The 13,008-nt window shown below is 48.1% G+C and overlaps 1 protein-coding gene across 4 annotated transcripts in view; it reads right to left on the reverse strand.

Moving 5' to 3' along the window:
• Nucleotides 1-1,694: 1,694 nt before the first annotated feature.
• ZFAT (zinc finger and AT-hook domain containing) overlaps nucleotides 1,695-13,008 on the reverse strand; it is a 254,220-nt gene continuing 242,906 nt past the window's right edge. For all 4 annotated transcript variants that reach the window (XM_060116135.1, XM_060116136.1, XM_060116134.1 and 1 more), the window contains one exon: nucleotides 1,695-3,147. In XM_060116135.1, coding sequence (XP_059972118.1) covers nucleotides 2,908-3,147 — 240 coding nt within the window. In that variant the 3' untranslated portion in view covers nucleotides 1,695-2,907. The remainder of the gene's footprint in view (nucleotides 3,148-13,008) is intronic.

The following is a 13,008-nucleotide window of genomic DNA, read 5'->3' on the forward strand; positions in this document are numbered from 1 at the left end:
ATAAACTCAAAGTGGATTAAAGACTTAAATCTAAGACCTGAAAACATAAACCCCCTAGAAGAAAACATAAGCAGTATGCTCTCTGACACCAGTCAGAGCAATATTTTTTTTTTAATATGTCTTCTCAGACAAGGGAAACAAATGCAAAAATAAACACATGAGAATACATCAAACTAAAAAGCTTTTGCACCATAAAGGAAGTCATCAACAAAATGAAAAGGCCACCTACTGAATGGGAGAAAATATCTGCAAACAATATATCAGATAAGGGGTTAATATCCAAAATATCCAAAGAACTCATATAACTCAACATCAAAAATAAATAAACAACCCAATTAAAAAATGGGCTGAAGGACCTGAATAGAAATTTTTCCAAATAAGACATTCAGATGGCCAACAGACACATGAAAAGATGCTCATTATCACTAATCATCAGGGCAATGCAAAGGAAAACCACAATGAGATATCACCTCACTCCTGTCAGAATGGCTGTTACCAAAAAAACAGCAAATAACAAGTGTTGGTGAGGATGTGGAGAAAAGGGATCCCTTGTGCACTGTTGTTGAGAATGCAAATTGGTGCAGCCACTATGGAAAACAGTATGCCGGTTCCTCAAAAAATTAAAAATAGAACTACCATACAATCAGCAATTCCACAACTGGGTATTTTTTCAGAAAAAAAACAAAAACACTAATTCAAAAAGATATATGTACCCCTATGTTCACTGCAGCACTATTTTCAATAACCAATATATGAAGGCAACCTAAGTGCCCATCAACAAATGAATGGGTAAAGAATATGTGGTATATCTACACAATAGAACATTACTCAGCCATAAAAAGAATGGAATCTAGCCATTTGTGACAACATGGATGGACTTAGAGGGTATTATGCTAAGTGCAATAAGTTAGATAAAGACAAATACCGTATGATTTCACTTATAGGTGGAATCCAAAAAACAAAACAAATGAACAAACGTAACAAAACAGAAACGGACTCAGAAACAGATACAGAAAACAAACAGGTGGTTGCAGAGGGGAGAGGGGTTGGAGGGGTAAGTGAAATATGTGAGGGAGATTAAGAGGTACAAACTTCCAGTTACAAAACAAATGAGTCATGGGGATGAAATGTACAGGATGGGGAAATATAGTCAATAACTGTGTAATAACTTTGCATGATGACAGACAATAACTAGACTTACTGTGGTGATCATTTTGTAATGTATAAAAATATCCCATCACTATGTTGTGTACCTGGAACTAACGTAGTGTCATAGGTCAATTATATGTCAAGAAACAAACAAACAAACATGACACACAGGCTTCTAAACATTAAGAGAAAAAAAATCCATCATTTCGTCATACCATTTACCTTTACCAAGACTGGTAAAAATCCACCACCCTTATCAGAGAAATAACTCAAAGTTCATTCTTTACTGAATATGGGTCAGTAATGTCTTCCTTGGAAACAAAGGACAGCAAACCATTGTAGGATTAAAAATAATTCTCAAGCTTTTTCTTCATTTGTTACTGAATCGAAAGTTTTGGCTGTTTTTAGTGCCCGTTGTTTCAGATGAACAGTTTTGTGAGCCGTCCTATGTAATATAGATGATTTCACTGTCTAGTCTAGAAATGTGAAAATCTAAAACCATGAGGCAATAGCTTGGTATTTTACAACTTAAAAGGATGGTTTATTCAAACAATTGGCTAGAATCACTATAAATTAAATAAAATTTCATTTGATAGAAAAAACGTCTTGACGTCAGTGAGCTGGATGTTGGGTGACAACGTTAGGAGACCCCGGGGCTGGACCGGGGGCAGTAGGACTCGCCTCGGTGCCTCCACAAAGCTGTCACACAGCAGAGGCGCCAAAAGGTATGGGATTTATCACGAGCACCTGGACTAAAAGGCCGTCGGACCAGAGAGCATCACGAAGGCTCCTGACTGTGGGTTTCCTGCTCCTCCCAAGGTGGGAAGGGGCTGCAGCAGACCCAACACAAGGTGCCAGGACGTGGGGCGTAAGACCGTTAACCTCAAACAGTGGTCCCAAAGCAAGGCTCATGCTTCAGAGGGAGAACGAGCATCACTGTCACATTTTAAGCGCCTGGGTCTCAGAGGGGGTGGTCCTGGGTGGGGTCCAAATCCAAGATTCTGACTTGGGAAGGGGAAAGGTAAACCCACCAACCTAACAGAGGAGCAGAAGTACTCAGGCAGAGAATGCTTTTATTCTATCCACCTCACCTCCTTAGAGTAGGAAGTGAATAGGAGAAAGTGCATTTATTTTAAAAGCAAAAGAATTCCAAGATAGTAAGCTGAGACCACCACCTGTGATGGGAGCCGGGGGTGGGGGGGGCATCTAACCATAGTTACTTCACATGATAATAAGTGCCCTTGATGCCTGAGGAGGGTAGAAGTGTGTAGGTAACCCCTCCCCTTTTCTCTCACAGGCGATTCAAACAACATAAGGTCACTTTCTCTGACAGCTGTCTCCTGGTTACCAGGTTGCAGAGCAGTCCCAGGTAAAGATTCGGCACCTAGACAGGGGTCAAGGAGTTGGGCTGTGATTCAGGGAAGACGCTGATGAGAGTTGGGGGTCTCTGTTCGACACTTGAAGCAAAGGGGCTATGCGGTATGGGCCATGTTTGGGGAGTTGACGCACAGGTCTTTCTGGAAGCAGACGACGGGGGGGAAGGTGTGTGTGCCTGTGCTGGGGGTAGCACTCCTGTGTCGCTGATCCCTCGCCCACCCAAAGCAGGGCCAGCAGAGCCCCAGAGGCCGCCAGGGCAGACAGCACAGAGGAGAGCCCTGCGGAGAGCACCGCTCTGGGGCCCCCCCGCCCCGGGTGTCCCGGGGGCTCCGCAGAGGCCGGCAGCCCTGCCCCGTGGCACTGTCCCACACTGCGTGTCCTCTAGAGCTCCGGGGCCGGCTGCCCCATGGCCTGCTCCTCCACGGGCTGCATGGCCTCCTGCACGTAGACGATGAACTCCGAGGCCTCCCCGCCCTGCGTGTAGACGGTTACCGTCTCGATGCCCTCCACGTCGTCAGAGGACACCACCAGGTGATGCTGCTCAGCCAGCTCCACGGAGGCCTGCTGGAGGGTCTCCTGGATCATGACCGTGTGGTTGGAACTGGGCTCCTCGTCCGTGACCTGTAGGAGGGCAAGAGAAAGGTCACACGGGCCCCACTTCCAGGTCCAGCAGGACAAGAAAATCACAGCGACTGCCTATGGAGCATCTGGCACATTCCAGGAGCTGGTCCTTCCTGCACAGAATCATCTCAGCAATGCTCTACGCTTGCTCTCACCCCCGGTTTATAGATGAGGAGGGTGACACTCACCGGTGCAAAGCAACGTGGTCAGGGGCCCCAGCTGGGGCTAATGGTGCAACCCAAGTTCAAACACCCAGTCCAAGCTCTTCTCGCGATGCCTCCCAGAGGCGTGGGAGTTGCCGAGGCACTCTAGGAGTTATTTCCTGCAACCGTGTAGAGGGTTGGGTGCGGGGTCTCCTGGAAATTCATAGCTGGTCCATTTGGTCGTGAAAAAGGGACTAGTTTATCCTGGGTTATCTGTCTCTCCACACACTCTGGGAGCTCAGCTCTGCGTATGAAGAAGATCAACATCACACCAGGCAGGAGTACATGCCCTTGCACGCCTGGTTGTGCCCAGGTGTCGTCCACCAACACTAGTGCCTCAGAGCCACAGGAGGGGTCTGCTGATGGGCACTCACTGCCCTGGGGCTCTGTCAGTGGAGGGGCCTGCTCACTCCTACAGGCGGGCCTTTCTCTGTAGCTCCAAGCAGGCAGATTCCAGACAAGGCCAAATTCCAACTGGTGCTAAGGCCCCAGCTCCCTGACTGTGCATTCTGGTCTGTTTTAGAATTGTCTTTGATTTTGAGAAGAGCAATAATACAAACAATACGGGAAAGATTTAGAAAGTGTTGAGACCCTAAGAGCTGCAAAAATGACTGAAGGATTAGAAAACCAGCCCAGGAGGACAGTGAAGGGGCCTGGACTTGCTGGGCTGGGGAACGAGAGCCCTCAGATGTAGGGAGGGATGTCACAGAGACCGGCCTTTCCCAGGGGGTCTGAAAGGCGAGGTGGAAAGAACTTTGTCCTGCACTTTGTGGGGCTCACGCGGCAGCTCCCCTGCAGTTAGCCGTGAGCCTTGCCCACTTTCCCCTATGACTCTCAGGTGTCTCATCTGTAAAATAGGGACAAAAATGCCCACTTCAGAGAATGGCTAGGAGAGCTGAAGAAGATTCCGTATGCAAAGTGGGTGCTTAATAACATCACCGCGCTTTTGGTGTCTTCATTTGTGTACTGAACAACGTTTTCTTAAGGTACTGTGGCATGTCAATTATTCATTCATTCAACAAAACCTTTGTCATTTTATCAGGTCCCAGTGGACTGAGCTCCGTGAGGGCTAGGACGGCACTGCCCCGGCACAGCTCTTCCCCCCAGAGCCAGGTGGGCAGGGCGGATGCCTGGCACGGAGCAAGAACCCAGCATTTGTGCAACGATGCTCCACTGGGTGCAGGTGCCCTGATGGGCGCTCAGGCAGCACGTGGTGGAAAACCAGTCTAACGGGGCAGACACAAGAACTGAGCGATGCTCTGACAGAGTGCCAGGGAAGCCTCCGGAGGAGGCGTGGGGATGGGCCTCCAGGCACAGAGGGCAGAAGGGGCAATGACTCCCAGGACCCCAGGACAGACTGGAAGCAGTGGGTTTGCTCAGGTGGCCTCCGTGAGCTCCCATTCATGATGCTTCTGACTCCCTTCCCAGCTGGAGCCTGGCGTGGGACGGTCTCCTCCCTGCCCGGCCCTCTGTAACAAGCCACGACCCCACGCCGTCTCTGGGAACGCCCCATGGGGCTTCCAGGGGTCTCCCTCGGCCCTGTGCCTGTGTCATTCCCTGTCAGCAGGAAGGGCTGTGTCAGACGGGATCATGTTTAATGCAGAGAAGAAAATGGACGAGGCACCTCTGGAGTGGGCTCCACACAAAGTTACTGATTGGAAGGAACCTTTAACTTGGACTGATGGAATTTACCAGAAGCTAGAGAGATACCCTGAGTGGAAAGTATTAATCCATGTAGCCTGAGCTGTTTTTCTGCAGTAGATGGAGGCCTTTTTTTTCTTCTTCTTCTTCTTCTTCTTCTTTTACTGTTTGTTTCAATTTCATTTAAATGGGAAAATGTACTGTGAACCGAGACTTTAGAAGTAAATATTGATTTATTTCACTTTGAAAGAAGGTACCTGACCGAAGGGTGGGAAAGGGGGAAGGAATACTCAACAAACGCTTTTCTCTTAACTGTCAGTAAATTCTACATGAAGAAAGAAGTCAGGCGGCATGGGTGATTTATGCTGAGGTCCCAGGATCTCAGATGTGCAAAACAAGCTAATGCACTTCAGGAAAACAGATGACACAATGGTGACAAAAAAAAAAAAGGGTGAGGTCAACCAATACATGAGCTTTGAGATACACTCCTGGCACTGTCGTTCATACACAGTGGTTGCCATCATCGGAAATGAAGCCTAAAATGAGGAAGACGTCGCCAGCCTAAGCTTTCACTCTCCTTCTGAACAGCTCTAGTGCCTCGATGGCTGAGTACTGACAAGGGCTGACACTACTACCCCAGACAAAGAGATCCCTGCCGGGCCCAGGGCTTTGATGAGCAGAGGCTGCAGCTCCTGTTCCCATGGCAGCAGGGTGGACACACACCCAGGAGCCGTCCCAGGAGGTCCCAGGACGACTGCGGCGTGGCCACTGCCCACAGATGTGGAAGGAGGGCAGAAACCAACATGAGGCCACCGTGCTCGAAATAAGGGCAAATCACATGCTACCTCTGTCACACCAGGGCCCGGGGCCACTTCATGGAAGGCGCTGTCTGCAGATGGTGGGAAAAGGCATGGCAGGCCGAGGGAAGGCGGCAAAGAGCGGGCATGTGCCCACAGCCCCACCAGGGCCACCGCCACCTCCCCGTCGCCAAGCCCACTGGGCAGAGTTCCATCCTCACCTCTCCACACGGTCCTTTGCTGTCTGACGCTGCTGAGCCAACCTCAGCTTTACTCACTGAGACGCCCTCTTCACTGCTTCCACAACCCTCCGATTCCAGGCTTCCCCATCACGTTTCTCGTGCCCTCCCTCAAAGCCCGGAGGACTCCTGCATCCCCATCCTGCGTCTCCTATGGGCCCCTCGTCTGCACTGAGGCTTTGCTCCTAGCTGAGCGAGGGACGCCAGACCTCGAGTGTGTCTGCACAGGGGAGGCTCCCAGGGGCTGTGTGTCTGTCCAAAGTGCATGAGTCACAGGACAGGCGGTGCTGGGGAGCGGGGGCGGGTGAGGCCTGAAATGAAGTTCACAACCAGATCCTGAAGAGCCTCGCTCACCAGCTGAGAGACTGAGACTTGCTTTTACAAAGGAAGACGCTGGCGGCTTCCCAGGAAGGGCCCTGCCTCACCCAATCCGCGGCAGCCCCTGGACCGCAACTCGCCTAACATGGGAAGAGAAGACGTAGCATCATCTGTCTCTCCCTCTAAATAGCTACATTTATTGGCCCATATTACCTTTTCTACGTATTAAGTCTATTTAACATAATCCTTTCTCTAGTGGAATCAGCTATACATATACATATAGCCCCATATCTCCTCCCTCTTGTGTTTCCCTCCCACCCTCCCTATCCCACCCCTCTAGGTGGTCAGAAAGCCCTGAGCTGATCTCCCTGTGCTATGTGGCTGCTTCCCACTAGCTATCTATTTTACATTTGGTAGTGTATATATGTCCATGCCACTCTCTCACTTTGTCCCAGCTTACCCTTCCCCCTCCCTGTGTCCTCAAGTCCATTGTCTTAGTCTGCGTCTTTATTCCTTCACAGGTAAATTCTATCAAACATTTAGAGAAGAGTTAACACCCAACCTTCTCAAACTCTTCCAAAAAACTGCAGAGGAAGGAACACTCCCAAACACATTCTATGAGGCCACCATCACTCTGATACCAAAACCAGACAAAGATACTACAAAAAAAGAAAATTACAGACCAATATCACTGATGAATATCGATACAAAAATCCCCAACAAAATACTAGCAAACAGAATCCACCAACACATTAAAAGGATCATAAACTTGGTGAAGACTTTTCTGGGGAAATACTTTCTTTAAAAGATTATTTCAGTAATTATTTATACTTGTTGAGTCTCTTCAGTGGAAGTTTCTTTTAATTCAATTTATAAATTCCTTTATAAAAATACTACCATAATAGGAAAATTTAATGAGAGTAAAATAAAAGTAGAGTGGACTAACAGTTCTTGCCTCAACAGATATAAGAGAAAAAAAAAAAGGATCATACACCATGATCAACTGGGATTTATCTCAGGGATGCAAGGATTCTTCAGTATATGCAAATCAATCAATGTGATACACCATATTAACTAATTGAAGAATAAAAACCATATGATCATCTCAATAGATGCAGAAAAAGCTTTTGATAAAATTCAACACCCATTTATGATAAAAACTCTCCCCAAAGTGGGCATATAGGGAACCTACCTCAACATAATAAAGGCCATATATGACAAACCCACAGCAAACATCACTCTCAATGGTGAAAAACTGAAAGCATTTCCTCTGAGATCAGGAGTAAGACAAGGATGTCCACTCTCGCCACTATTATTCAACATAGTTTTGGAAGTCCTAGCCATGGCAATCAGAGAAAAGAAATAAAAGGAATACAAGTTGGAAAAGAAGGAAAACTGTCACTGTTTGCAGATGACATGATACTATACATAGAAAATCCTAAAGATGTCACCAGGAAACTACTAGAGCTAATCAATGAATTTGGTAAAGTTGCAGGATACAAAATTAATGCACAGAAATCTCTGGCGTTCCTATACACTAACAACAAAAGATCAGAAAGAGAAATTAAGGAAACAATCCCATTCACCATGCAACAAAAAGAATAAAATACCTAGGGATAAACCTACCTAAGGAGGTAAAAGACCTGCATGCAGGAAACGATAAGACACTGATGAAAGAAATAAAAGATGACACAAATAGATGGAGAGATATACCATGCTCTTGGACTGGAAGAATCAACATTGTGAAAATGACTATAACTACCCAAAGCAATCTACAGATTCAATGCAATCCCTATCAAATTACCAATGGCATTTTTTACAGAACTAGAACAAAAAATCTTAAAATTTGTACGGAGACACAAAAGACCCTGACTAGCCAAAGCAGTCTTGAGGGAAAAAAACGGAGCTGGAGGAATCAGACACCCTGACTTCAGACTATACTACAAAGCTACAGTAATCAAAACAGTATGGTACTGCCACAAAAACAGAAATATAGATCAATGGAACAGGATAGAAAGCCCAGAGATAAACCCACGCACCTATGGTCAACTAATCTATGACAAAGGAGGCAAGGATATACAATGGAGAAAAGACAGTCTCTTCAATAAGTAGTGCTGGGAAAACTGCACAGCTACATGTAAAAGAATGAAATTAGAATACTCCCTAACACCATACACAAAAATAAACTCAAAATGGATTAAAGACCTAAATGTAAGACTGGACACTCTAACACTCTTAGAGGAAAACAGAGGAAGAACACTCCTTGACATAAATCACAGCAAGATCTTTTTGGACCCACCTCCTAGAGTAATGGAAATAAAAACAAAAATAAACAAATGGGACCTAATGAAATTTCAAAGCTTTTGCACAGCAAAGGAAACTATAAACAAGACGAAAAGATAACCCTCAGAATGGGAGAAAATATTTGCAAACAAATCAATGGACAAAGGATTAATCTCCAAAAATACATAAACAGCTCATGCAGCTCAATATTAAAAAAACAAACAACCCAATCCAAAAATGGGCAGAAGACCTAAATAGACATCTCTCCAAAGAAGACATACAGATGGCCAAGAGGCACATGAAAAGATGCTCAGCATCACTAATTATCAGAGAAACGGAAATGAAAACTACAATGAGGTATCACCTCACACCAGTTAGAATGGGCATCATCAGAACATCTACAAACAACAAGTGCTGGAGAGGGTGTGGAGAAAAGGGAACCCTCTTGCACTGCTGGTGGGAATGTAAATTGGTACAGCCACTATGGAGAACAGTATGGAGGTTCCTTAAAAAACTAAAAATAGAACTACCATATGATCCAGCAATCCTACTACTGGGCATCTATCCAGAGAAAACCATAATTCAAAAAGAGACATGCACCTCAATGTTCACTGCAGCACTATTTACAATAGCCAGGTCATGGAAGCAACCTAAATGCCCATCGACAGACGAATGGATAAAGAAGATGTGGTACATATATACAATGGAATATTACTCAGCCATAAAAAGGAACGAAATTGGGTCATTTGTAGAGACGTGGATGGACCTAGAGACTGTCATACAGAGTGAAGTAAGACAGAAAGGGAAAAACAAATATCTATATTAACGCATATATGTGAAATCTAGAAAAATGGTACAGATGAACTGGTTTGCAGGGCAGAAATTGAGACACAGATGTAGACAACAAACGCATGGACACCAAGGGGGGAAAGCAGCAGGGGGGTGGTGGTGGTGGTGTGATGAACTGGGAGATTGGGATTGACATGTATACACTGATGTGTATAAAATGGATGACTAATAAGAACCTGCTGTATAAAAAAAATTAAATTAAATTAAATTTAAAAAAAAAAAGAACACTGCAGTGAGGTCTTTCATGTGAAATACTCTGCTATGTGTGTTGAAGCTCTGGGGAAGGAGCCTTACTTTTTACAGAAGTTAGGGTTTCACTCACTGCTCTAATTACAACCAAACAAGAGGTTCCTCTAGCATTCTCAAAAGGGAACTGCAGACCCATTTCACAAGGTTAATAAGCAAGCACATTTACTGTCACGACCCTAGGTCAGGTGTGGCGTTGCATATGTCAGAAACAAAGGGAAATGGGAAATACTATCCTGAATTGATAAACGAGTGTGGTTTATAAAAAAGCATCATAAATTCCCAACTCTAAAACTGTACACATATATATGGTACCCAAAAAAGGGGTAAATATTATGTGCGAGAAACTTGTGGAAATACCAAAAGATATTCGTAGGCAGGAAGAAACCATTCCATACATCAATGAAGATTTAAAGTGTTTTAAAAAAAAGAAAGAATGCACAGGAAGTGAGGAAGGCTGTGATGCATGCCCGCGTCAGGCTAGTCATCTTTTGTGAGGAGACGTCATAATGCCTCCCCTCCACCCTATTTCTCTCTTGATTGTGCGGAGATAGCAGACATTCTCTCTTCTGTGGATCCCATAAACAGTCCAAAGCCCGTGTTGTAAGGACAGCTCACTAAAGACAGTCCCTGCCAGTCCCCACGTGTGTGTCCTGGCCCTCGGAGACGCTGCAGGGTCCAGCTGGCCGACACGTGGCCACCCCATGCTGAGGCCCCAGAGCACCCGGGAGCCCCCTGCACAGGGTGACCTTGTCCATGGGGTCCTGGCCTGCAGGGGACAGACAGGTCCCACTCTCTTCGCTATGACAGAGAGGCCTGGAAATGGGAAGAGAGGTGCCTCCTACTGGCCCCAAGCCCATCATAGGATGAGGATGGAAAGGCTTGCCCGTTGGCCAAACCAACTCGGTAGGCAGCTGAGTTTAGTGGCAGGTGCGTGAGCAGCGAAAAGACAGTGTGCACAGCTAGGACACCCTGTGTTTCTCAGGGGTCTAAGCACAGGTGAGTGTGCTCTCGATAACCACGTGACTGAGGAAAGAGCAATCCCTCCTTCTCCTGTAAGTGGTGGTACGTGGGAAGGGCATCGTGGTCTGTCTCAGCACATGTGAGGATGAGAGATGGTGCCGGGGCCTGGCGCAAGGTGAGTGGGAAGCAGTGTGTGGTGCTCACAACTGCTAGCGGTGTCGTCCCCTCCAGGGGCGGTGTCCCCACCAGGCCCACCTCCCCACTGCCCCTCAGGGTGCACGATTAGCACACCCACCCCCAGACAACGTCCACACAGCACGTGGTTTATAGTAGGCACTCCACACATGCCTGACTTGAATTCTGATGTCTGCCCCAGGAGATCTTTTCAAACCGAGCTCAAACAGAGCATATTCACAGCGACAGGGAAGGAGGCAGGAGGTAGCTCTGACCGCCCCTGAATACCTTCTGATATTTAGACAGGTCTGTCGTGCATAATGCTGCATGTTGGTGACCTTTCCGCACACTACACTGAATTCCACTCAGTACCACGCACTGCCTGGGCTCTGCGCCCCTGTCAAGCACCTGGCCCAGGGGGCCATGCTTCTCTGAAAGCCTCACCTCTGCCCGGTAGCCCGTGCACAGATGGGCCACTCCCGGGGTCAGGCAGGGCTTCACTGAACTCCCCTGCACGGCAGTGTGCGACCATCTCTCTCTTCATGCGCTCAGGACAAAAGGCCTCCACCCTCTTGATGCTCACCAGACCCTGCCCCCGCAACCTGACGAGGGTGCTCGATGGAGACGTGGGGCGGTGGACCCCCTCCCTCTGCCAACCCCTCTGTGCTGGGGAGGCACGGGCTTCTCTCCTCAGCTGGTGCAGACTCTTCTCCCCCCCGATTTAACAAACTGTTTCCTCTAGCAGTTCCTCTCCTTGTCCTTTTACACAGGTGACAGGCAGCCTCCACAAGACCCCATGGGCAAGGACACGGAGCTGGCAGGACGCACCCTGTTCCTCCCTGGACCTCCAAGCCGCTGCCCTCACCCAAGGGAGAAAGGCAGGCTAAATTCCCAGTCATGGAGCACATCCGCGTTCTGTTTAAAGAATGTTTATCGTAACAAAACATACACCACTTCAATCGCCCCTCAAACCCACCCAGGTAAGTTCATCAGTGGCAAAGTAGGTCTAAGAACAGAAGGAGGGACTGCGATGGTCTTACTCTGAGGCCAGTGCAGTGTTGACACCCGCCCTGTGCACTGATGTGAGCAGCCTAAGACCCCGCCCTGAGACTCTGCGTGGACGCCGCCTCCTGCTCATCAAAGCCACTCGCCCGTTTCCCTCCTACTTGTACCTCTCTCTCCGAGTAGGGAGACCTGCCCACCTCGACCGTCTCTGGCCCTTCTCCCTTTGCCTGCTCTCAAGTCTGGTGCCCCTTCTGGATCAGAGCGCCTCACCTAACTGCCCGTTCCTGTGGGCAGGCGGTTGCATGATGCCACTCAGCTCCAGCTCTTCCAAATCAGCCTCCTCGAGGGCCTTCTCCAGGGAATGACCCAGAATGTCACGACAACTGCACGTGGTAAGGGGTCAAACTGCCTCCAGCCACAAACACGGCAGTTTACATAATGCAACCACCTGCCTGGACCAAGCAGCAGACTCTCCTATGAAGCAGGCAGTGTTTCATCCACCCTGGGACTCCTACTGCTGAGCACAGGGCCTGGACGGCTGCATCAGTACCTGCTTGCTGAGCAGAAGCTTCCAGAAGCAAAACAGTTATGGCTGAATTCTATGAGCAACTCGATGAGCTCAGACAGGGGTTAAGGAGCTAAGTCATTCCTATGACAGGAGCTAAGATTAGACCTAACCAGCGCCAGGCTCCCTGCCAACTGCTTCATTTGCATAATTATGCATAACCCGTACATTAGCCCCATGGGGTAGGTTCTATTATTTTCCCACTTTACAGATGAGAAAAGAGAAGTTCGAAGAGGAGAAGTGCTTGTCCCTAGTCATACACTGTGAAGTGACAGACGCGGGGTCACACCCAGGCCGTCTGGCCCAGAGCTGTTTCCTCCTTCACGCGCTGTGACCTGGCCCAGGGCAACCCCCGAAATGGGCTTCTCGGGAGACCCCCGTGCGCTGTTCATCCAGGGAGGGCCCCTGTCTCAGAGGCCTGAGGCTCCCCAGGCGGGGCACCCACAGCAGCTGGCAATCACCAGGCTGCTCAGCTGGGTCCCGACGAGGGCAGCCCCAGCCCACCCAGCTCGGCTTCCCGAGTCTGATGCCCCAGCAGTGCTTCTGAACACTCGTGAGGCCTTTATAACGTGCCAGGC

The sequence above is a fragment of the Mesoplodon densirostris genome, chromosome 13 (genome assembly GCF_025265405.1).
Source record: "Mesoplodon densirostris isolate mMesDen1 chromosome 13, mMesDen1 primary haplotype, whole genome shotgun sequence".
NCBI lineage: Eukaryota > Metazoa > Chordata > Mammalia > Artiodactyla > Ziphiidae > Mesoplodon > Mesoplodon densirostris.